Below are 25,421 nucleotides of genomic sequence, written 5' to 3' on the forward strand. Positions count from 1 at the left end.
TCACTACTGAGAGTGGCAGCCTCAAACACTCCCTACATATGCACAACCTCCCCAGAACAAACCATTTCAGCCTGTTTAAAAATTTAAAATTTTTTTGTTTGGATTTTTTTTCCTGCAGTGGTGGTGCTAATAGTGTATTATGTAGTTGCATCAGTCCAAGGGCTGCAAGCACAGCATCTAGCAGACTTATTTTCCTTGAATTATTCTTTTCAGCTACTTAGTGACTGATGGGATTTGTAATATAATATAGGTCTATTATATATATTTGGATTTTTGTTTTGGTTTTTGGGATTTTTTGTTTGTTTGTTTGGGTTGGTTTGTTTGTCTGCTTTTGGTTTTTGTTGTTGTTGTTGGTTGGGGCTTTTTTGAATTCACAGAAGTGTTACCAAAGAGCAGAAACAACAGCAGATCTTGAGAATATGATTTATTTCTAGTCTTTCAGACTTTTAGAAAGGTTGGGCAGTGTGACTGGTGAAGATGAGGCAAATTTTTATGCAATCCAGTCTTCTCTGGAATACAACTAGATTCAGGTGTTGCCTGTGATATAATTGGTGATAACATTAGCCCAGTGTCATGATATTATAGATTGGGTGTGGTCTGACAAATTGTTTTCCTTTGTTACAGTTACTGGCCCCATATGTGGGAAAACACTGGGGAAAGGCAGCAGGGTCCATATCTCTGAAAAAAACTACTCAAAACCCCAGACAAATGGGGAAAAGTGGATAGCAGGGCACAGTCTTATAGGAGGGAGGGATTTTGGCTTAAATTTTATGCCTTACTCCATCCCCAAGAGGACACTCACCTCAATCTGCTTCCCTGCACATCTGATAGAATCCTAGAAGGGTTTGGGTTGGAAGAGACGCTAAAGATCATCTAGTTCCAACTCCCTGCCATGGGCAGGAATGAGGATGACTTGAATCTCATCCTTTTTCTGCCAGGAGGTCATATCATGGTTTTCCAGCAGAGGGGGAGAGAGGATCGCTTGTTCCACCATCAAGCGTCTTGCTCTCTCTTGCTTTGCTGGCAGGAATGAGAAATTTAAGAAAATGCAGTATTATTAATCCCTGCATTCAAAATCCAACACTTTCATTGACTGGCCAGGACACTTGTTGTTTAGGAGGAGCCAGTGTAGGTACCACACAGCTCCATCAGAATTTTTAAGATCAGCCCCACTGAAGCCCTGTAGCAGTCAAGAAAATTAATTTAAAAGCCTTGCAATGTTTCAGGTATTTTATCTGTGCAAGCTACATGGTTGTCTCTGCAGTATGGCCCTGATCCCACACTTAAATGCACACTTTTTTTCTAGCAATATAGCCCATATAATCACTTGTGTGTTTAAAGGTATGGGTTTACTCTGGTAGAAGATATGTTATCAGACCAGGTCAGTATTCAGTGACACCAAATGAGGCTGGCATGTCCAGCACTAGGGCTGTGGTCATCTTCTGGTCCTTGGTTGGATCTTTTCCATGCCTCTCCACAGCCTCTCTGTGTAACTGAGACACATGCACAGTGTTGTTGGTCTTTAAAATGCACCATCTTACCTTGAACACTCAGTAGCTGGAGAATTTAGGTGGGGATGAAAAACAGATGTACTCCAGGAAGTGAGATGCAGAATTGATGCACAGAGGAAAAGTGTGTTGGTCAGAGGCTGATCAGCAGTGTTTGCTGTCACCCCTCTGACATGGAGGATGCAGACCAGGGTCATACAAACACATCATCTAGCACACAGCATTCGCTCTGCAGGGTAAACTGTAGCAAACACCTCATATCTGTCTTATCATTCTTCATACTTCTACTCAGGTCTTCTATTTGCTATATGATATAAAACCATCTTCCAAATCTAAATCCTTCTCTTGAAGACATCTGTGCTGGGATTTTGATTTTTAAGTTCAGAGATGAAGACCTCGGTAGCCAGCTTTGCTTCCTTGGCAAAACAGAAGTTATTTTACCAAGCTGCTGTGCAGGGAAAGTTCTCCAGCGCCTGTGGAGAGGATGAGCTGAGAAAGGCCATGTGTGCTGTGAAAAGCACGTGTGAAAAGGCAAACTTTCCAAGGGCAGAGCTCCAATTTCTAGGCATAGCTTCTTGATCTTCCCATAGCTACATATCTGTAATCCCTGTACATTGCAACAATCTCTAAATTTGAAAAAAACACCACAAAACAGTACCCCTGAATAAAGGCTGTCTGCTCTGCACTTTTCCTTAGTGAACCATGACAGAACAAACAGCACGTGGCAGGTGCCAGTCACATCACCTAATGCTCAACAGCAAGAAGCTTGAATACAACTTTGTGGGTAGGATGTATTGAATAGAATAAAAAAGAACAGGACTCTCCCTTTAGATGGTCACAGTCTTCAGGTCAGGAACAAAATTCAGACTTATAGTATTGCATGAATAATGTACTACAAAAAATAAAAATAGAACATTGGCATAAAAAAGAATGATTCTTTTACATAACTGTATTCCCTGCAGCAAAAACTATATTAATATACTAAAAATAAAAATCTACATATGAAGAAGGAGAAAATGCAAATTGCTGGATGACAACAACATTATATTATATATATTACAGCTTCACCCTGGAGCTAGGCTTGTGCAGACAGCCACATTACCCACGGGCTGCTCAGGTGCTATGCAAAAGATCAATGCATTCTGCAGGGAGAAATTAATTCCCCTTTCTGGGCCTGACACATTTGAAGTGGAACAAAATCCTGTTTTGCTATCGGTGAGGACAAGTGGGTGCCCAAGATTGTTTACTGAGTTAATAGGCCCCTGATTTTTAGATACGTAAGAGTTGTAAATGAGTTGCATGTCTTCTAATTAGAGTGAAAGATTTCTTGGGGAAAACAGGTTTGTGATGGGAATAGTCACAAAGTAATGATGTGAGCTTGCTGCTCATCCCAGCCTGCTCACAGCCTCTATTTCCATGCTCCTGAAGAGTGTCAAGACATCATGGCTCATCCTCCTGAAGGTGACTGCATCACCATCAACAGCACGGCCAGCACTGCAAGCCAGAAGTTCAAAGAGTTAATTCAGGTTTAGAGTCAAGGATCCCACACACATTTTTAGACACGTTCAATTCATAATGTTATAGATGGAACCATAGCTTTTATATATATATATCACTTTGGGAACATAACACCTTTGAGAAAGGTTCTTTAATTTCACCTCTAACGTGGAGTGCTTTGCTTGCCGCTCATATCTCTCTCTCACGCCTCTCCCCCAGACGACCTCAGCTATCAGTGCAAAATTGGTGTTGTGCCTGATTGCACAAACCAGCCCAGCCTTTTACCTGAGAGATGTGCCACAAATAACTTTCATTAGATATATATGGTGTGTTTCTGATACTGCTATCAGAAAAGATATAATGCCTTGACAGTCTTGCTTAGATGCTGAGGAGGCACTTGGCTGTGCAAAACAGACATTTATATCACAGGACAGCCCTGGTTTGGAGCGAAGATGGATTTGGAAGATGGCCAGGGAGGGTCCCACCCTGGGGACAGTGGGGTCCATCCCCACCAGATCTCTGTAGGCATTGTTAAAATCTTTTTAAAGTCATTCTATCTTAAAATCGACATGCAGAGAGGCTGTGATGTGTAACATGGAGGTGACGAGGAGGATTGCCTTAGGCCAGTTACAATTCCCTACTTTTCTCCCAGGCAAAAGCAATTTAGGTTTAATAGTATATTAAAAAAAATATTAAACCCCTTATTCGAGTTCTTCTTGCATAGGCAAAGAAAGGAGAAGGACTTTCTGAACCCATCTGAAGTAGGTAAGGGATTACATTAACATACTCCCGAAGGTCACAAAAGGCAGTTTTCATTTCATTTCACTACAGAGTTTACCCATGTGCTACATTTCTTCGTGTTTAGCAAAGACAAGCCCCAGGGTCATTCTGAACTTTAATTACATTAAAATAACCCTGTTAGAGGTCCTTTTATTTTGATAATTTATAATACCAGCTATTGAAACGAGCTTTGCAATTAATTTGGGAAATACACAAAGTGACACTTCTATCCCAGTCTTTTGTGGACAAAGGACAATTCACTGTCTGCTTAATAGCTGTAACAGCCCAAGACCAGACTTTCTTGCAATAATTACACTTTCTCTTGAATTTATTGAGGTTCAAACTTCCAGTTGTCTGCTGGGAACACTTCATTTATGCATGAAGCTTCTCAGCCCACTTATGCAGAAGAAAAAGCAGGGAAATTCAGGCCCTTGTTTGAACACACAAGTCTCCACAGACCTCTTACTCTTTTTCTAACTGATACCTAATGAAGTTACAGATTTCTTGTGTATTTTTGTACCTGCCCAGGGGTCCTTAGAGGAATTTTGGAGGCTGTGTGCAAGCTTGGGGAAACACCTATGGGGCAACCTCGGCTATGACCAAATGTCTTTCCAATGGCCATTTTTAGTTTCTTCTAATACAAAAGAACTAAATATGGTCATCTTGTGACTATTATCTTAAAAATAAATAACCTGTGGTGTTCTTGCTTTCTTACACTTGTGCACATCCACTACTTCTGTGCTAAGATGCCACCCAGCTAAGAGCATTAGAGCCACCACAAACAGATGGGTTTGCACAGTGTATGGGCACAAAAATTTCAGGTGTGTGGGACATCTTCCTCACCCCAAATCACTTTGGAAAACAAAGAATTAGATTCTTATGTTTCAGTGACCATACAAAGGGCCATGCAAAAGCCAGGGGATAACTCACATCAGCTTTAAAGATGAGAAACTATCTTATGGGGCTGGCAACTGGAGGAAGCTGAACTGACATTTCCCTGACATATCTGGAAGGTACATGTTCCTCATAATACAATTTTGTGCTAATCTTCAATTTGCTGTACTGGGAAGCTTTTCCCTGGTCAGCAACCAGACACACCAAAATTACAGTGAAGTCACTGTGGGAAATAAAATGAGTTTCCTCCTCCTTCAAATTAAAAGGAGGGCGCAGGCTGGGCAAGAAACACACTGCTGCAATAGGATTTGATTGACTTTAATGGGGAAACAGTTGCACAGTTTAATATATTTCCTTGCCAGAAAACTGGGAATTTCTTTCCAAAAGGGCAAAGGCCTCTGGGATGTGTCCTGATTCTTTGTGATTCGATCTGTGCTGTTGTCAATGATTTACCTCAGTGTTTTGGAGGCTGGTGAGCTCTATGCTTCTTCCAGCAGTCCTGAAACTTAAAGCTCTTGTTTGCAGCTGATCTATAGCAAACATTTACATATAGGAAAACAATGTGGTGGAGTCAGTGTCATCTCTTTCTTTTGATCCTGTCTATATGCCCCCTGGTTTTAATGGCACGCCAGGCCACGGCAACGGCATGCAAGGAGCCTGAGGCATTGCCTACCCAGAGGTAAGTCTGTTCCCTCTCCAACTTTACATATAGAAATTACCTGCATGTCAGTCAGCCCATCAATTTTGTCCCAACTTGAGGCATGTGCACACCATGCTCTCTGTAAACAGCTACCAGGAAAAAAAAAATATTGGCAGTTGTCCAAAGCCCAAGCTCAGGATCATAATTCCTTCCTGAAGGAACTGTTTGCACAATGGTTTTTCTTTTACTGATGACTATTAAGCCTTCCTAAACTTCCTTACTGAAATTACCATATTGGTTTTGGGCACTTCAAATGAATTCTCTTTACGGGATGATTTATGAGGTAATATTTTTCATATTCTTTTTCATTATAATTATTTTACATTTGACAATGTGAAGTTAACAAGGGCATGTGAATAACCCAATTTTCAATCCAAGCCAGATCCTCACACCTCAATTTTTTTCTGTGAACAATATTATTAACTTATTTGAGTGTCACTTGGGCTTTGAAGGAAAGGAATAAACAAGTTACTTTTTTTCTAAAGCTATAGTGTCATGATAGGAAAATGGTTGGATTTTTTTTTCTACAGCTATTAATTTCAAGCTTATTGTAAAGGCAAATATGATTTAGAAGGATCAAAAAAAGGTATCAGTGATAATTGGAACATAGAGACAAGGAGAAGGCAGAAAGGAAAAAAAAACTGTGGTAGTGATACACTTAATTATGAAGGCTTATTCCGATAATCCCTTTTGAAAATGAACAAAGACGAGATTTTTGATGTTTGATGAACTTATCAAACAAGGCAGAATAATGAAGAGGTAAATGTAAAATCCAATCGAAGGTGAGCCAATTAAGTACTTTGAGAAATGCTGAAGGATACACCCCACAAATCCTCCTGTCAGAGCAAGAAGGCATCAATACATACGTGTCCTCCAGCTCCGTTTGTCTGCAGGTTCCTGTTGATTTCCTGGAGACATGGTGGGTTTTTATCTCGCACAATGATCTGCATCCACAGACTCTCTTGCTGAGCTGTTGTGGCTTTCATATAGTAAGTCTCTCTTCTACAGCCTCTTACGAATCCCCAATGTGCTCCATACCTCTGCTAATTATCAATATTTCTCTTTGGACTGCAGTTTTGTAAGTAAAACAGACTGCTCATTAGTTAGTCACCAAAATAATACTACTAATAATGATATTTTGACTTGGAATAACTCCTTAAAATGCTTTGATAGCTATGGCAAACACAGAGCTGTATTAGCATGCCACAGATTGCTCCTCAAGACAAAGAAATGCATCATACAAATACAGGTTGTAGGAGTTAGGACAGAAACAGAGATTGTAATGACTGGGCTGGGAGGAAAGAGAAGTATTTTCTTGCTGTTGTATAGTGATATTCAGTGTATATGCAGAGTCTGATCCAAGGGCCACAAAGATACAGTACCTTTTTCTGCCTTTGTACTCCTCCTTTTGTTATTTTCTTCTTCTCAGAATTTATGTATTTTGTTTTAGAAATAGTCAATGAACAAATTTTTCGTCAACATCCTTTGCATATTGTTTTCTCAGTGCTGTTGGTGTAGCCATTTCCACCACTCCAAAAGCCCACGGGAAACAGATCCTGATATCATACTTAGCAGGAAAACTACTGACCATGAGTTCACAATGGTGTAAAAAAAGTGAAATCAATAGATTTCAAAACATGCCCAAGGTGATAAACATCCCTACTTCTGGAGATTGTGATGTGCTTCTGAATAGAAAGGCAAAAAATAATCTTTTCTTTAAAACCTGTCTCTTCATGACATCCCTTCTGTTTACTCTGTGTGTTTGCTCTTATATATATATTGTGTACATATATTTAATTATAATTTTAAATCCACCTATTGGAAAGGGCTAGGATCTCTTGGGAAAGCAGGAAATCCAAGACAAAATCCTCAAGCACTGCACCTGTGGCCCCTGATCAATGCTGGTGATGAATACCTGGATGAGACAACTCAGGTTGTAATACAGTCACCTCTGCTAAGGGATGTTTCCCACTTCCTACAACATAGGTTCCTGATGGAAAAACACACAGAGAGACCATTTCCCCTCTTTTAGCCTCCAACCCCTCTTAAAACACAACTTGAAAGACCTTACATGGCGCTCTCTCTTCCTCCTTAGACGAAGCAGCAGAGATGTTAATTCTCCAGGTCCTGTTGACTGTCAGCTGAGCCAGTGGTCAGGATGGACTGATTGCTTTCCTTGCCAAGAGAAAAAAGTAAGGATCCACTGTAATGTATTCATTTATCTTCAGATGTGTCTGTGATAAGGATGTACACACATTAATTATATATATTATACATATTCATCATTCCAAAGCATCCAGTAAACCCATCCAAATATGATGGAGATGCTCCTCTACTTGAGAGGTTCTTACTTACCCTGGTGTAAACTGGGGAATAAATTTAAGGCAGCAGAACAAGAAAAGGAAAATCAAGGCAAATGGTGGAAGAATCAGGCCAGAATACTTACTCAAGACTTTCTTCCCTTTCTATCTCAGATTTAATTAAGTATCCCCTGATTCTTAATGCAAATATTCCAATGAAAAGAAATTAGAAGCAGCTTTCATTCATCTGCTCCTGTTCTCAATTTTTATATCATTTCACATATGTCACCATAATTTTAGAATTTATTTTAAAATATCTGATATAATTTTGCTTTCTACTGAGTTTATGTTATCCCTGCTTTTTTCATTCCTGTGGTTATAATCAGTAAATTATTTGGCTCTTCTCCCTTTCCTTTTTTTTTTATCCTTCCTAGTTTAAAGAGCAGCAATTCTCATTAATAATCCATTAGAAATGTTGCAGGATCAGTGTTGTAATTAGTGTCTGCGTCCATCTAACAGAGCCTGTAACATTCCAGGACAAAACATGTGTAACTGGAAAAATGCCATATTATTTCCAAGGTATAAAACAGCCAAGAGATAAAAACATTCCTTCCAGCCTCCTCTAAATCCCCACCTGTCAACTTCAGGCAAATCTGAGGTCCCACCTCTCTGCTGACTCTCCCTCTCCATTTACCACACACAAAGTCTTTGGGCCATATTAAAAAAAAAAAAAAAAAAAAAAAAGAAAGCAATATAGATAAAAATGAAAAAATGACAGTTTTGGTTGCTTTATAGCCCATGGAGGTGATGCCTGTGGGCGATACAAGTGGTTGTCTCTGTTGTGTGGTGTAGCACCGGTACCGGAGGCTGGTGCAGCCAGCGAGGTTTGCAGGGAGGAGATGTGCTGGGCACCTCTGGGATGAGAAAAGTTGTCGTGCTGAGACCACGTGCACTGAAGCCCTCAGCTGTGGGAAGGACTTTCAGTGCAAGGAAACAGGTGAGTGAACCGGGCACAAACCCCTGCCAAAGAGGTTTTGTTCCTGGTTGGGCCGCCCCGGGGTGATATCAATCCCCTGCTAACCAGATGGCAGGAAGCAGGAAATTTACCCTCTTTGTTTCCCCCCCCCCCCCAACTTTTACAGAAATGCATCCACGTTACACTCAGATTTAGATAGAAAGAAGGCTGTGTGACATGAAAAATGTTAATTTTTCAGTGGAACAAAGAGAGTAGAAATACTCTGCTCCAACTGCTGTACTACACACTCACATTCCCCTCCATGGGCACAACGCTCCCTCAACACACTGCTTTCTCCCCCGCTAGAGACAGAGTTCAATCATCAATCCAACTAGCAATCTGTTGGGGTGATTTATTTATTTTTAGCCATCCTCTAGCTCTGAGGATTGGGATATAATACGGCTGTTCTCTGAACATTTGACTAGCCTTGTCAGATTTTTGTTTCTACACAAATGCTTGAAACTTCCATCTTGAGCATTTAATGAAAATTCTATTAAAATTTAGAACCACACATTAGCTCTGCAACCAGCTCATCAGCTGGAGCAGGTCATCGTCCTCCACTGGGGCAAGTGCAGCAGTGCCAGATCCCTTCTGCCACGGTTGTCATATCAAGGCTTTATCCTCACTACCAGAGGCAAAAGCTCTTCCAAGTTGCCCTTCCTACAAACACCCATTCTTGCACTCTATTGCAATAAACTCCCCAAATACCTCCTACAATGGGAAGAGGCAAAATTGCACTTTATTAAGATAGAGTTGACTTCCTTAAGCCAAGTGGAGAAGCTATTCCTATAGCAACTTTCCAAGAGCATAATTTTAGATAATAAAGTCAGGACAGCGAGGTGCCCTCACCTTGATTCCCACCCCATGGGAGTGGCCAGTTTGAACTCGGAGCTGTGCTCACTTGAGTTGCAAAGGGAAAACTTCTGCAACAAGCTTGGAAAAGCAGGTTCCCACTGGAAGAGCTCTGTGTTTAACATCCAGTATGGCTTCTTGCAGCCCTGAAATATGGGTGAAAAAGAGCCCAATTGGTGCAAGCTGCCAGCAAGCATTTCAGAAGGGCAGATAAGCCATCACCTGCATCTGTGCACTTTAGGTCGCTGTATTAAACGTCATCTTCTGTGCAACGGAGATAAAGACTGCAGAGATGGGTCTGATGAGGAGAACTGTGAGGTTGAAGATATTGAAAGCCCTTGTAAAGAGCTGCTCCCAATCCCAGGGTCTATAAAAGCAGTCCAAGGGTGAGTAATTAATCAATAGCTGCTACTCTCACAATTAAAACCAGATCCTTGTATTGCTCTTCCTTAGTAATAGCAGTGATCCATGAACTGATAGGGTGCTGTACAAAACTCAGAAGAGAGGTGCTGTCCCATGCAACCAGGGGTAGCAATGAGGGAGGCAGGAGGGTTCATCCCAGCTTTTATTTCAAATCCTCTCTTGGATTTACTATCTGACCTTGGCCTCTCCCAGCCACACTGTACTTGTGATGCCCTCTTTTTACTCCTGTAAAAATATATCACAGTTATCTCCCAGCTTTCTCCAGTTGATAAAAGTAATATATTAAAGCAAACAGCAGACTTTGGAAATGCAACATCCTGGTCGCATTCATCCTTAAGGAGATTTAACTCCAGGATTTAGGACTTTGGAGCACAGATTCAAGGTATGAAGACTGAGCTCCACATGAGTATATGCAGATTAATTACTCCTATCTAAGAAAAAATATTTCCTTACTTCAAATTTTGATTGGGTAATATGCACAAAAGAGAAATCCAGTACAACTTGAAAGGCAAACTGTGCATTGTGACAATCCTGTTGTAAATCTTGTGTTTTAACCAAGATACTGCTTAGTTTCACTTAGAGAACATGTCCCTGCCCATGGAAGGGGGGGTTGGAATGAGATGATCGTTAAGGTCCCTTCCAACCAATAGAATCCATTCTAAGATTCTATGAATATGGACTAAAGTATGAGATTGAAGTCAGCCATTAGATAACCTTACCATCAGCTCTATCCAGTGCTCTCTGGAGTCCATGAGATAAATGTCTCTTTGGCCCAGGGCCTGGGAGAATCCATCAAAAGTTTTTCAAGACATGTTTCTCTGTGAAAATTAATACATATTTAGTTCTGCTCTCTGATGTGTTTCTCCTGTAGAACATACAAAACCAATGGGGTTTACTATCTTAGTCTTAAAAGGTGAAAAGAAATGTTGCTGTCTAGTTTGAATAACACTTTCATTTCAGGCTATGGAATTACAGGGAATGCTAAGTAATGGGAGGGATTTCAGAGGGCAGCAGATGTGAGGGCTGGAGAGAAGGAAGAAGTAGGAATAAGGAAATAATAAGTGAGAGACTTGGCAAAGCACAAGCTGACTGCATGTCTAGGGAGGGTGTTAACTGCCCTGAGAAATGGGACCATTATTAAAACGAAAGAGATGAAATTAAGATAGAAAATAATTATATGAAATGCCAGGAAGCACTTTGTGGCAGTGAGATACACTAGGCTCAAGGGGAACCTGGAGGAATTCCAGGACTTTGGGACTTTCATAACTGTACGTGCTGGGAGGGGCTGAACAACTAAACTGATTTCTTCCCTTTCTAGCATATCCAAACTAATGTCTTGGAAATAAAATGGTTGTTTATCTGTAATGTCTGTTAGCTTTGGGAAGGAGAGACCAACAAGATAGCAAACCCAACCCAATTTTAAGTTCTATTCAAATTCCTCAGGAAACTTGAGGCTAGATAACCTGTAGTGTCAGGAGAACCTGTGACAGAGACGGTTGGGGAAATAAAACAGGAGCAGTGGATAACTTTCTGAATGCTACTTCTTTCCAAGATACAATATCCTAACACAGGGAGAGAGCCAGCCTGTGTATGATCCTGAGTTTTTTGGAGGCCAGTGTGAGTATGTCTACAATGGAGAGTGGCGGGAGCTGCAATATGATGCTGCCTGCGAACGTCTGTACTATGGAGACGACGAGAAGTATTTCCGCAAACCTTACAACTTTCACATGTACCAATTCCTAGTAAGTGCTTTGAGTGGTCAAATTTAGCAGTGATTTCCCAGCAAAAAGCCAAACTTCCTACAGTTATCAGATACATTTTATCATTCATTATAGGTTGTCTTTCAAGTTACCTTTCCCCAGCTGTCCCTGAGAAAACAGGCAATCGATGATATAAATACTGGTTTACAGCACATCAAGGAACTAACGTGCTTTATCACCCAGGCATTGCTACTGCTTACTCTGGCCTAGTCAGAGCCAAGAAAAATGGGTTTTCTCTAAATTCTGCTATTAATGAGCTGTAGAGCTTGCACAAGCCACTTGCCTCTCTAGAGATGAAGTTGGCCATGTGTAATAATGTAACGATGCTGCTGGTTCAATCTTTGAAAGCATTTTAAGTCTATGGCATGGCTACAAGAGACATAAATGCAAATTCTGAGTGAGACAGGGATCCTGAAATCTATCACCGTGTATCGCAATACCTATAGTCCATGAGGTCACATCTGATGTTGGAGACTGATCTTAGTAGAGCAGGGGTTCCACCTGGGTCTCCCACATCAAAAGTGGGTGCCGTGGTCACACTGTTAAACATCCATCATGCCTTTTGACATGAATGAATGAAAAAACATTATTCCTGGAAAATATTATGGCCACAGACGCAATGCAAATAGCTTTCATGTTCTCCCAGCAGGCAGAGTCCCCTGTGCCCCTTAGTCCCCAGTTTTAACACTGGGGCTGGCTTTTTACAGAGCTGGTAAATAGCACAGCCCAGATTTAGCAAGGCTGCTCAATTCCACACACCAGCAAAGTAAAGCTGTCAAGGAAAAGGTCACTTCTCTAAAAACAGAGACAAAACAATGTTTGTTTTCTGGTCTTGCCACCATAAACAGCTGTTGAATTTTTTTCCTAAATAAATTCATCCAGAAGCAGGCTGGGGAGGAAAAAAAAATTTAAAAAATCATTCCAAATCATTAGGATTTGGCAGAGCTGTAAGGAACTGGAAGAAGGATTTTATAATGGGAAGTATCAAGCTACCTTAATAGGTAATGCTACCAGTTCTGGTTTTGAGTAGCTAAACACAAACCTCTCCCCTGCTTGGAGATGGATGAAGCAAAAGGCTTGACTTAATCCACATTTCTCACATATTTCCAAATGAAATGGCATGTGACTTAATTTCTTATTCCATATTCACTGAAGTCAATGCCAGTGCTGTCAGGAGCATCACGGACTTCAAGCAGAGGCACTATCAGCTCCTTGAAGAAATAAAGATTAAAAAGGAAGAGAGGTACCTGAAAAAATGTCTGCTCTTTCATTTTAGGCTCACGCTGATTCTGGATTTGCTTTTGAGTTTTACGATGATTCGAAGGATCTGCTTAAAGCCCTTAAAACTCATAGCTCTGGAGGAACGGGCTTTACCATTGGAATTGGGCCTGCAAATCCACAGATACTGGTAAACCTGGGCTTTGCTTTATCAGGTGGCAGAGGATCCCTGAACAATTTCACGGAATACACTGCAAAGGTAAAAAATCCCAACCAAATCAGTGATACATATGCTCCAGTCATATCATCTGTGTATCACATGGTCTGGCTGTAACTTATGTCAGTTTATTCTCTCAATTGCATTTTTTAACACAGTAATTGTACCTTAATTTGTTCATGTAATTGCAAATGTATGATCGTTAGTAATCCTGTTTGCTGTTCTTCGTACATTTTAGCAAACAAGGAGTGGGAATAAAATTGAATTACGAAGTGCCACAACACATGTCATCTCACCCCATCCTGTTTCATGCCTACATTAAGCACATAAATAAAAAAATGCTTAAAAGTGACGATGAGGGAGGAGGAAATATCAAGATGCTGATCCAAACAATAGTCCTCAGGGAATGGTCTCCAGTAGCAAATATGTCTTGTTCAAATTAATACAAGCTGCCTTATGATGGGGAAATATGTTACTTTTTATGGGAGGTTAAAATACCACGCTGAAAAAATAGTACCTGGTAATAGGGTGTACTTCTCACAGCAGGCTTACATCATGGACTAGCTGTGATGACCTCTTTCCAGTCTAATAACATGAGTGCTGGTATTTCCCACATTTACTGTGCCCCATCTCCACTTCTCTTGTGGCTGCTGACAGAAAACAATAAAGAAGAATTACTTTGATGGTGTTCTGAGTTAAAATGCCCTTAAAAGCTGTTTGAAATGAGCACCATTATAGTATTTACTGTGCCCTTGTCCAGACTCATACAATGTTTGCAGCTAAATGATGATCAGTTATTGGAGGAATATTTAAAGGGCTGTTCTGGTTGCACTGGAGCCTTGTCTAAGGCAATGGCTAATCTAGAGGTGGAGTTGTGGATCTGTTGGTATATACAGGAGATCCTCCCCTGTCAGCATCTTCCTGGGCAGGGTAATTCCCCATGGCTGGGCTGGACTTGCCTTGACCTTTGTCCTGCATCACTGATTGAGGCTGAGAAAAAAACAAAAGGGAATAAACACTATGGAAAGGAAACCAGAAAAAGAAATAGCAGAAACGGAGAATGGATGAAAACCAAGTTAAGCCTTACTCTGATTGTATTCACATATCATAAAAAAACCTCACAGCATCCAACATCACAGCTTTGCCCTCCACCTCCACAGCACATAAGAAAGAGACTCTAAAAAATGAACTATCATTAATTTAAACGAGGGCCTGTTTTCATGCCTTCAATATACACTGACTGTCAGAGACTCAGGCTTTTCTCTGCAAGCCTAGAGGCTCAAAATTTATTTATTTTTTTTTAAATGAATGTTGAGTGCAGCTTCTCTTTTCTTTACCTGCAGGACCTTTCATTCATTAGAGCTGTGACAAAGGTGCAGACAGCCCGTTTCAAGATGAGAAGGGACAACATTGTTTTGCATGAAGATCTACTGCTCTCCCTGAAGGAGCTTCCAGACACCTACAACTATGGCATGTATGCCAAATTCATCAATGACTATGGCACCCATTTCATGACATCTGGCACTATGGGAGGCGTCTTTGAGTACATCCTTGTCATTAATAAGGAGGAAATGCGAAGAAAAGGTTAGAAAATGAGAAGCTATTCTCTGTTTATGACTTTCTGCTCTAAACTAGCTCTTTCCAAGCTCGTGACCACGAAATGGATCTCCACAGCCATCTCTTCCCTGGACCTTGGGAGGGTGGGTGCTCATCAGCACCTCTTTGCTGAGCTGTCTGGTCCATCCCAGCATGATAGACACATACTCATCATAAGCCCAAAGATGCACAGGGCGAACAATGCAGGGGTATCCACACATTCACAAGATGGATGCACTACTGGCCACATGGCAGGGGATTAGCTTAAGTGTCACAAAATGTGCTTCCCAGTCTAATTTCAGAAGTATCTGGGTTAGGTCTTGGTAGTTTAAGAAGGAACCTGAGCATTATCTTCTCCAATTTTTTCCGTGTCACTTGCTAATCTTCTCCTATTCCTTATAGTCTTTGTTCTGGCCATTCTTACGAATGCTCAAGGTTTGCAAACTCATCCAAAGTACAGCAAGCTGACCCACTCACTTTTTAGCTTGTTCATAGTGAAGGTGCAGTTTTCTGTAAATGGAAATAGCACACTGTATTTGGCAATATCTCTGCCACTTTATTCTGTTCAGTGTCACATCTGAAGACTAACAGACCTCTGTTAGCTCCAGTTCTCAACAAATTAGAGTGTATGAGGCTGGAGAGCCGCACCTCTAAATCTCAATTAGATAAAATACTCACTACAGATATCTAGAGTGCAAGAATAGCCATTACTGGTGAGCCAAAGCATAACATTTTTCCTCATCAAAAATCTAAAACGCAAAATGATAATATGGTACTTTAGTACACTAACCACCTTTTGTAAAGGTGTCAACAATGCAATAGATCCCACTTCCCCTAAGGACCATCACTCTACTCTGCAGAGGGTACTCCAGGTAACTGCCTTGGTAACTCCACGCTGGACATTTATGCAGAATGAAATTGTGATCTTGGACAACATGTGCAAATTGCTGCAGTTGGTGCAAATTGCTGTAATCCATTAATTCCAATAATTTCCATGGTTCTGCCCCAGATTCAGCCTCTGGTCTGAAATGGTTTGGTACCAGCAGCACTAGGATAACTATGCACTCCATATTGAGTGTTAAGCATGCCAATTTTTCTACAAGAAATCACCAATTCAGAGAATTTTCATCAAGTTCCCAAACCTCTAATGTTTGGAAATGTGATACGTCTTCAAATCGTTTCTTCACTTTGAAGAGTGAGTGATATAGAAGTGAACAAGGTCTTGGCAAGCAAGTCTTAAGGAAGCAGGCTGCCAATTTCAAAGGAAGAATGAATCAAAAGCATGCAGAGGGAGGCTATTATTTTGCTTTATCTTATGCTTGCTTTGTATATAAGGGGGAGATTTACTGCTACAAGATACTTTATCTTAGGAAAGAAGGATGTTGAAGTTCAGCAAAAGACAAAAATGTGCCCCAGTAGGGATGTAATTTTCATTCTAATGCAGCACCACTGTGTAATTTCCATCTAATCCAGGCTGTGCTAGAGAGTCCACATTTACCAAATCAGCAGAGCTCTATGTCACACGACGCTGACCCAGAAGGACCCACCTGCAAGTGTCTGATATGCCACGGTCTAAAAGCATTTAGTAAAAAATCCCTGATTTTTCTAATGTTGATTACAGCCATGCTTGAAGGCTGTGTTTGTAAGAGGATTATGCTCCTTCCCCGAGGAATGGTCAGGATCAGGATATAAGTGCTCAAATCTTAAAATTAGAGCTTCATAAGATGAGTGTGAAGCTCTGCAGATGCCTGGAGATGTATCGCTGAGTCCCCACAGGGCTGAGCAACATTGCACCTGCTTTAGAACAACCACTGCATCCTGAGAACAACCACTACCCACCTAGCCCATGAGGTTGTGTGTTAAATGCTCTGCAAGAGGGAATATTCCTTTTTTCATAGACCAGAGACTAAAACACATGCCCAGGAAAGAAACCTCTTCACTGAGTCCTCCTTAAATGAGAGGCAGCTTAGGTGGTCACTGAGCATTTAGCTCAGCATACCCATGAGCTGGACTTTAAGCATTTAGGCAACCCAAATTTTGAAAATTAAATCACCTTTTCTGTTTAGATACTTGGGAACAGACCACAACTCACTGCAGAGCTCAGGACTGCAGTTTTGCTGCCAGACCCATTTCTAGCTTCAGGCTGCAAGGGCTTATATGGATGTGGTCATGAGTGAAATAAATACATATGTCAGAAGGAGTCCCTTGTTGCTCTGCCATCAATATTTTTCATTACTTGTTTTTAAAATAGATTGTTATGGTTCTATTATTTAGCAGAAAACAGTATAATGTGCTCACACATTACAAGAACATTTATGGGAGAAACATTATGCACAGAGTAAATTAGAAAGAGTCTTCATATATTCTGATTAATTCAAAATGCAGCAGTAAATCTTATCACTCAAGCACATTTAACTATCGCAAGTTATATCATATAAAAAACCCTATCAGGACTCCCCCCTCAAGTGCCAATATTTACTATGACCACCCTTTTGCAATGATAACCACTTTTCATTTATCAAGACCTGATCTTGCTGCAACCTATAGCAAATTGTATTGACAGACCCTCGCTGAACATAATTACTCAATGGGAGCCATGGCAAATCAATTAATCAGGGTGTTCCTCAAGTTTAATTTTATGGCACTCCAACACCAATATAAGCAATCACTCACATTGTTGTGGGTGAATGAACTTTACCCACTGTGTTTACAACTGTTGAACAGTTTAGTACAAGTAATTGAGTGCTACACATTTAATCTTTCTCAAGGGCCCAGTTTTGCAATGGGATGCAATTCCCACTGAAGTCTTGAGAATGCTTTAGGTCTCACCAGTTTGAATCTGGGACTTGTAGCTCCTTTCTTAGGATGCTGAGCACCTCTGCCAGCTGGGACCCAGCAAGCCAAGGAGCAGATCTGTGCCCCACATAGCTCCAGTGATCCTCTCCTGTAGGGTGTGCAGAAGGGAACAAGTTTGCAGGTGACATGAAGCCGACTGCCGCGGCTGACATGCCCAAAGGACAGGATATCATCCAGAGAGACCTGAACAAGCTTGAGAAGTGGGCCCATGGGAATCTCATAGGTTTAACAAGGCCAAGTGCAGGGTCCTGCTATCAACACAGGGTGGGGGTGAACTGATTGAGAGCAGCCCTGCCAAGAAGGACTCAGGGCTGTTCATGGATGAGATGCTGGAGGCAGGACACGAGCCAGCAATGTGTGCTCACAAACTAGAAAGCCAGGGGTGTCTTAGGCTGCATCAAAAGCAGGGTGGGCAGCAGGTTGAGGGAGGGGATTCTGCCCCTCAAGTGCTGTGCTCAGCTCTGGGGTTCCCAGCACAGGAAAGACATGGAACTGTTGGAGTGAGTCCAGAGGAGGCCAACAAAGATGACTAGAGGGATGGAGCACCTCTCCAATGAGGAAAGGCTAAGAGAATTTGGGTCATTCAGTCTGGAGAAGAGAAGGCTTCAGGTGTCCTAATTGTGGCCTTCAAGCACTTAAAAGGGGCCTATTAGAAAGATGAGGATGAACTTTTTGTCAGGGCTTGTGGTGGTCGGACAAGGAATGATGGTTTTAAACCAAGAGAAGGTCAATTTAGATTAAAGAAGAAATTTTTTTACAATGCGAGTGGTGAGGCACTGGCACAAGTTGCCCAGAGAGGTGGTGTGATAGTTAAACATGCTCAAGTGGTAAGATTTACTGCTGCATTTTTAATTAATCAGAATATATAAAGACTCTTTCTAATTTACTCTGTGCATACCTCCTCCCTGGAAACATCCAAGGTCAGGTTGGATGAGGCTCTGAGCAACCTGCTCTAGTTGAATTTGTCCCTGCTCAGTGCAGGAGATGTCAACCTTTAAAGGTCCCTTCCACCTCAAACCATTCCATGATTCTACGAAACCAGAGTTATGGGTTTTTTACCAGTATTTTAAACACAAGCAAGACAAGACACTGCTCCCCAGTGCTGGGGTGAGGCAGTTCATCAGACAACGCTCCAGGTTGGGACTCAGATGGAGATTCCATCTTCAGGTCATTAAGTCACAGTACACAAACCCCACTGACCTCTTCCCTTTTAATACCATAGTATTGATCACCAGACTGATTTGTAAAACACTTTAAGGTCCTTTGACAAAAAGAGCAACATAAAAGTTACCTATTGCTTACAATGCTCATACTTAAAGAAATCAATGGACTTTTTAACTACTGGAGAGGAGAGCCTTGTATTTGCAGTACACTGAAGTGCTTACATAAAACCAGGCTGTATGAGATATGCACATTGCTTACCTTGGTGAAACCATCTCATTAGTTCCTTTCTCTCCTCTGCAGTCACTTCATGGGTCTCCAGTTACATATTTTCTTGATATATATAGCAGTGCTGGTAGCAGCAACCCAGCACAAGAAGGATGGAGCAGCTCTAAGCACACAAGCCTTCTCCAAGTCACTACTTAAGATGCTACTTAAGCCACTAACAGGTGGGCCAGAGTTTAGGAAAATTAGTGAAGATCTATTGATTTCAGCTGCTGTTCCCAGCTTTACCGTAATTACCTGTAAAAAAATAATAGTTTGGTTTAAAATATATAGATCAAACAAGGACATACATGCCCAAAGCCTTGTGTTAAGATATTTACTTCTAATATTTTCTAAGAAACAATTTTTATAAAAGATTCTGTCTTCTTCACTGTGCTCTGCCCAGAATAGCTCTGGACTTTGAAATACAGGCCCTGAAAATAACTGACTATTTTCTTCAATAATAGAAGAAAGAAAACAAGTAGGAAAATGAACATCCTTCCACTCAGCATGAGTCATTGAATTTACCTGTTTCCTTTCTGTTTTGCAGCTGTCAGAGGTGAGGAGATCGAGGCCTGTATTCGCCTGTCACTTGGCCTTACAGTCAGTGTGGATCACCTGGGTCTGGACCCATCTGTGTCACACTCTAAATGCCGAACGGAAGGATTTATGAAAACTGGTATGATACAGCCGCAGGTGTCTGTTAAGGCATCTCATGTCACTTCTTCTGGTCACTTGGGCATAGAGATTCAAGCAGGGTCACACAAGCAATGAAGAAGTGAGCTTTGGTGCCATCTCCCAGACATGGTGGGACCACAGCAACTTTGGGTCCAGGTCTCCAGGAGTACTGGTTGCTCTTTAAAGAGCAGGAATGAATGTAACAATACCTGGATTAGAAGCACACGTAAATAGAGGCAGTGGGGTGGCTGGAAGGCTGCAGTCCCTACAGCAATGACAGACTGGGCATGCATGGCAAAAGCAACATGGCAACTAGTAAAAAATTCAAAATTGACTACAAAAAGTACTCAAAGAGGGTAGGAAATCCCAGATTTGTACATTACTTAATGAGATGTAGACAGTGTGATCTATTGTCCATGTCCTAACTAGAAACCAAGGCTGGAGGTGTGCAGGCTCTTCAGGTCTTAGCAGCTTAAAGCATTTGGGATGCTCAACTTGTCACCGACCACCTCATGATAAGGTGTCAGGGCTCACCCCACAAGCAGGGAACACCGAGCTCCCACCGATTCCAGGAGGCAGCTCTCTGATAGCCCCCTGCACAATTGATCTTACCTTCATTAAGCAGCTTCTACTGCATGTGTGGAAACAGTAACTAAATAATATGTGTGTAATTCAACTTTTCAGATCCTAAGAGCCACAATGCAGTTGTGGAAGATATTATTCAACGGATTAAAGGAGGAGATACCAGTTACACTGGAGGGCTCTTAAACAGTTGGGAAGGCAATATATATCGTCACTGGGGAAGGTCATTAAAATATAATCCTGCTGTTATTGATTTTGAGGTAAGGCCTTTCTGCAGTTGAAGAAACTCTGCCACTATAAGGAATGAAAGTGTAGTCGAGCAGATCATTTTGTATTTTTATTGTGATCCCATCACAGAACAAGATTAAATGTAATGGGCCACTGATCTGGTAACCTCTTATTCATTTCACAATGGGGAGTACATCTCCCACGGACCGCATCCACAGGGAGACAGACAAGGAGCTTAATGCTGGATTAGTGCTGAGTTAAGTTTTTGATGTGTTCCTAAACAGCTTCACAATGAATTGTGCTTGCATTCATCCCTATTATTCTCCCTGATGCTGTCCACCCTCCCATATAAGCCAACGACTTGCAGGGGGCTGGGGAAGGTGTTTTGAACACCCTCCAGCAAAGGCTCTGAATAAACAGAACCCCCTCAGGAGTCTTTAGAGTAGGGGACTCCTGGCTGCTTTCTCAAGGGGGTTCTGTCTTTCTCCACACTCCAAAAAGAGAGTCTGTGGCCACAAAAATCATCAAAGCTCTACTCTCCCTTTTGTTTCACTGGATGCCCCATAAAATGGAAAGATCACTGAAGCATCTAATACAGTTTTTGAGAAGGGGAGATGGGTGCAAGCAGAGGGGATGGAAAGGGAGAGGGAGCAGCAACCCTACAAACAAATACTCAAGGGTCAGAGATGTCAGAGGCATGAGGAGGTGGCCACAACTCCTCAGCTGTGGTCAGCAGTGCCACATGTATCCCAAGATGCCCAGATCATTGGTCTGCTCCAGAAGAGTGGCTGTGGGGTGTGGGGGAAGGACCTCCATCGTGGCAGGGACATGCAGCCGCTTGTATCCCTCTTGTCTTCATTTGACAGCTCTGACAGAGAGTGGGAGAAGGGAAAATGGATCTGGGAATTATTTGTGTTATTGACAGGGTAAGAAGGACTGTGCAAGCCTTCCTGGGCAGCACCCTGATGGCAGAAAGCTCTGATAGCATAGAAGCACTTTCAGGTCCAGCTGTAGGTTATTCACCTTTCTGCTCAAGTTCCCATCAATCCTGGGCAAAATTTATTGCAATTTTCCAGTAAACCATGCGCTGACCTCTCTGTTGGCTGCTCCAGAGCTGAGTAGTCACTCTGCAACCGGAGTGGCTGATAAGAGCTCGTGTCCACTTCAGCAGCTCTTATCTGCAGCTCCCTCAGTTTGTTAAACAGCCTTGTGCAAATTTGCATAAGAGCTCTTCCCAAAGTCCAGCTGATCCTGATCCTCTCCACAAATCACTCTCACTGTGCCTTGTGCAATGAGATCATGCCCAGTTCTCCTTTAGGAATGGTTCCCACCAATTCCTGGCCTAGACAGGCAGTGTTTGCACAGATGCACGGATTGACAAATATAAATAAGTGTCCTCAGACAGTCCTGAGCTTTTAGCTTTAATATTCATTTGAATATTACTAGTCAGTTGGGCAAGTTATAATTACAGCTGCCCAAACTGTTTTTGCTGGTATACAAGAACTGGATTTTGCTACTGGAAATATGATGAGCAAGTTATATTCTTAAAGCTGTAGATTACAGTATTATTTCACTACATCATGACAGTATATTTCACTACATCAAAGGGCAAAAAATGCATAGGCAATATTCTTCATTCTCAGCATCTACTGGATATTTCCCAATCTGGCCACTGTAAGTGGTAGGCTGGCAATAAATTTTGATGAGTCCCTCTGTCCAAAGCTCTTACCAAAACATTTTCTTCAAAAAGGCAAAAAGCATGCAAGAATCTCAGGGATTGTGACAGCACTAAGAAATCAGTCAAAAAATGGGCTTACTGGGGTGTTTTAATTTATCATTGGAATCCTTACTAAAACTCCAAAGCATGTCCAGAGAAGCCAATCCCACACAAACCTCTAAGATGAGGAAGGTTTTGGAACGGTGGTTTCTCACTAGGGCCCATCAGTCGTAGTAACACATTTGCATGATGTACATGCAGCTGTCGAGAAAGACAAATGAGTTTTTCCCGAGTTCTGAGTTTATCCAGCAATGTCACAGCATCTCAGTGATGCCCAGCTGAAATTGTTTCCATGCCATCCATCTCCATCCTATGCAGCTGCAGCCCATCCACGAAATTCTCCGCAGAAGTAACCTTGGTGACATGGAAACCAAGCGGCAAAACCTGAAACGGGCTCTGGATGAATATTTGTCAGAGTTCAACCCCTGCCGCTGTGGGCCATGCCAGAACAACGGAGAGCCCCTTTTGGTGGGGGACACCTGCTCCTGCCAGTGTCGCCAGGAATCCAGCGGCCCTGCCTGCGAGAACACTAAGCACCGAGGTAAGACCCCGCTGTGCACCCGAAACAGGGGAGGGCGAGAAGCAGCCAAGGGACTGGGTTTTCCTCTCCACAGGTTGGATGTTAGGAAAAGTTTCTTCACCCAAAGGGTGGTTGGTCACTGGAAAAGGCTCCCCAGAGAAGTGGTCACAGCACCAAGCCTGAGTTCGAAAAGCATTTGGATGATACTCTCAGGCACGCGGTGTGACTCCTGAGGATGGTCCTGTGTGAGGCTAAGAGCTGGACTTGATGATCCTTGTGGGTCCCTTCCAGCTCAGCATAATGATTCTATGAACCAACAGCTTTTTGCATCCACACATCAATCCAGCCTTCACTTCTGTATCGCTTTCGTTGCTGGGCTATCCTGAGCAGTCCTGCAAGAGACTGAAATTAGCAGCTCAGGACAAGGTGGGGGGGGAATGGCTTCAAACTGACAGAGGGCAGGTTTAGATTAGATATAAGGAAGACATTACTGTGAGGGTGGTGAGGCCCTGGCACAGATTGCCCAGAGAAGCTGTGGCTGCCCCATCCCTGGAAGCACTGGATGGGCCTTTGAGCAAGTTGGTCTAGTTGAAGGTGTCCCTGACCATGGCAGGGGGACTGGAATGAGATAATCTTTAAGGTCCCTTCCAACCCAAACTATTGTGTGATTTTATGATTACTAACACAAACCTCAAATTTTTAGTTCCAAAACTCATTTAAGACCATGGTCAGTTTTTTTAAAGCACAACATTTCAGCAGATGGAAAACCCAGCTTTCCACCCAGCACTAACTAAGAGCACACACATCCATTTGTGCTGTCTGGATTAATAAAGTACCCAAGCCAGGCATGAAGGCCAGATGAGTAAATAAAAAATGACAGTAAATGACAGCCATCAAGCATTCCCATCATTCAGGAGCGCCGCCATAATCCATAGTATCGACCACTCCTGACAACTCAGTCTGTACTGTGATGGAAAAGCCTTGAAATGACCCAACTCCAAAAGGATGGGCAAACTTTTCACAACACCTCCACAACATTAGGGGACTTTTGCCCCTCTGCCTTGGTCAGAGGTGACAAAGTTAGTGCAGAGGGAGATGTCAGGTACCCTTTGGGAAAGAAGAGCCAGGGTACAGCCTTTCAGATGAGCAGAGAAGAAAAAGAAACAGCTGTTGGTGTTTGAGGTGATTCATCTCCCCTGGCTTCAGAGGGCCTTTATCTCAACAGCCATCCGTGTGCTGGGTACAGCCGGGATGGAGCAGGGAGTCCATAAACAGAAGGGTTACAGCCAGAGCTGAAATCCCAAAGTGCTGCTGGCATTTCACTCCTTCCCCTGCTCCCACCCAAGGCAGGTGGCTGTAGGTGGCACTTCAGAACTAAATACTTCTTTTTTCTTGTTTGTTTTTCCCTTTCTTTTCAATGTGTTTGCAGATAGTGCGACGGATGGGCAGTGGAGCTGCTGGTCAGGCTGGTCCCCGTGCCAGGCGGGCACGTCACAGCGCAGACGGCAGTGCACCAACCCAGCCCCACAGAATGGTGGGCAGCCCTGCCCTGGGAAGCCCCTGCAGAGCAGGGCCTGCTGAAGGCCCACAGGTACCCAGGGCAGAGTGGTTTGGAGTCTGTGCTGGGCTATAAATACTCAAGGCATGCAATGGAATTACCCTGAGGAGAAATAATTGGCTGGTATTGCCATGTATGGAGATGTGCTGGATTCACTGTACAAAACCTCACCAACTGCTTTGGTGGACTGAACATGTTTTGCCTCACCAGTTGTGATGGGAACCCCACCCAGTGCACAGCAGCACAGCTGTAGTACAGGAGATGGTGGGAAATTCCCACAGGTGGCTTTGCTGCTAGATGATTGTGGGGCTAAAATATGTCGTGAAATAAATTTACCACAAGTGTTTACATAAGTAAGCTTGACTCTCAGAAAGTTTATGTATTTGCCTTTGCAAAACACAAAAAGAAGCTCATGATCCTTGCAGTTTTATGCAGCTGATATTGACATATGTACCATGGAACTTTTGTAAGCTGGCACTGTCAGATTTTTTAGTCCAGCATATTGGCCAGGGCTGCATTTGCAGCAAAGCCATATGCTGCTCTGTGTGGAGAAGGCTTAAGCCTAAAGATGCCAAAGCATCATTGCAAAATATAAACCCAAATTGACAAAGAATTTAAAATAGATAAATAAAGTAATAAATGGAGAGGCTCAAACACAACCATTCTGCAGAGGATGTTCACACATAAGCAAAGGCTATTCCTCTGTAAGATCAGTGATGAATTGACTATTAGCACTCAAGCATTTTATCTCCCAGGCACCCAGAGCCTGAGAAGATGCTAACGGGTTCCTTGATTTAAGGAGCTTTTTTGAATGTGAGACGTAAATCTCAGCACAAGAATGCACACAGTATTGAACTGTGCCCAGAGACCACGGCAAGAGCCTGCAGCTCCCTCTTCTTAATGAACTGCCACAAAAAACTGGGATGGGTGGAAGGCGAATGATACTTCATTTTACTGAGCTTTTCATTACAAGGGAAGGAAGGGAAAAAAAGCCCTGAGAAGGAATCAGACCCTATGAACAACAAGAGCACCAAAAC

At 42.4% G+C, this 25,421-nt stretch overlaps 1 protein-coding gene across 1 annotated transcript; it reads left to right on the forward strand.

Moving 5' to 3' along the window:
- Window positions 1–5,133: 5,133 nt before the first annotated feature.
- C8A (complement C8 alpha chain) lies at window positions 5,134–24,741 on the forward strand. Its single transcript, XM_050307080.1, has 11 exons — window positions 5,134–5,358; window positions 7,475–7,571; window positions 8,532–8,676; window positions 9,788–9,932; window positions 11,522–11,711; window positions 13,006–13,206; window positions 14,508–14,748; window positions 19,592–19,720; window positions 20,404–20,561; window positions 22,625–22,847; window positions 24,256–24,741. Exons 1-11 carry the CDS (start codon window positions 5,240–5,242, stop codon window positions 24,405–24,407), a joined length of 1,800 nt encoding a protein of 599 aa, XP_050163037.1. The 5' UTR covers window positions 5,134–5,239; the 3' UTR covers window positions 24,408–24,741.
- Window positions 24,742–25,421: the final 680 nt, after the last annotated feature.

This window comes from Myiozetetes cayanensis, unplaced genomic scaffold (assembly GCF_022539395.1).
Source record: "Myiozetetes cayanensis isolate MyiCay16 unplaced genomic scaffold, myiCay2020 scf12, whole genome shotgun sequence".
NCBI lineage: Eukaryota > Metazoa > Chordata > Aves > Passeriformes > Tyrannidae > Myiozetetes > Myiozetetes cayanensis.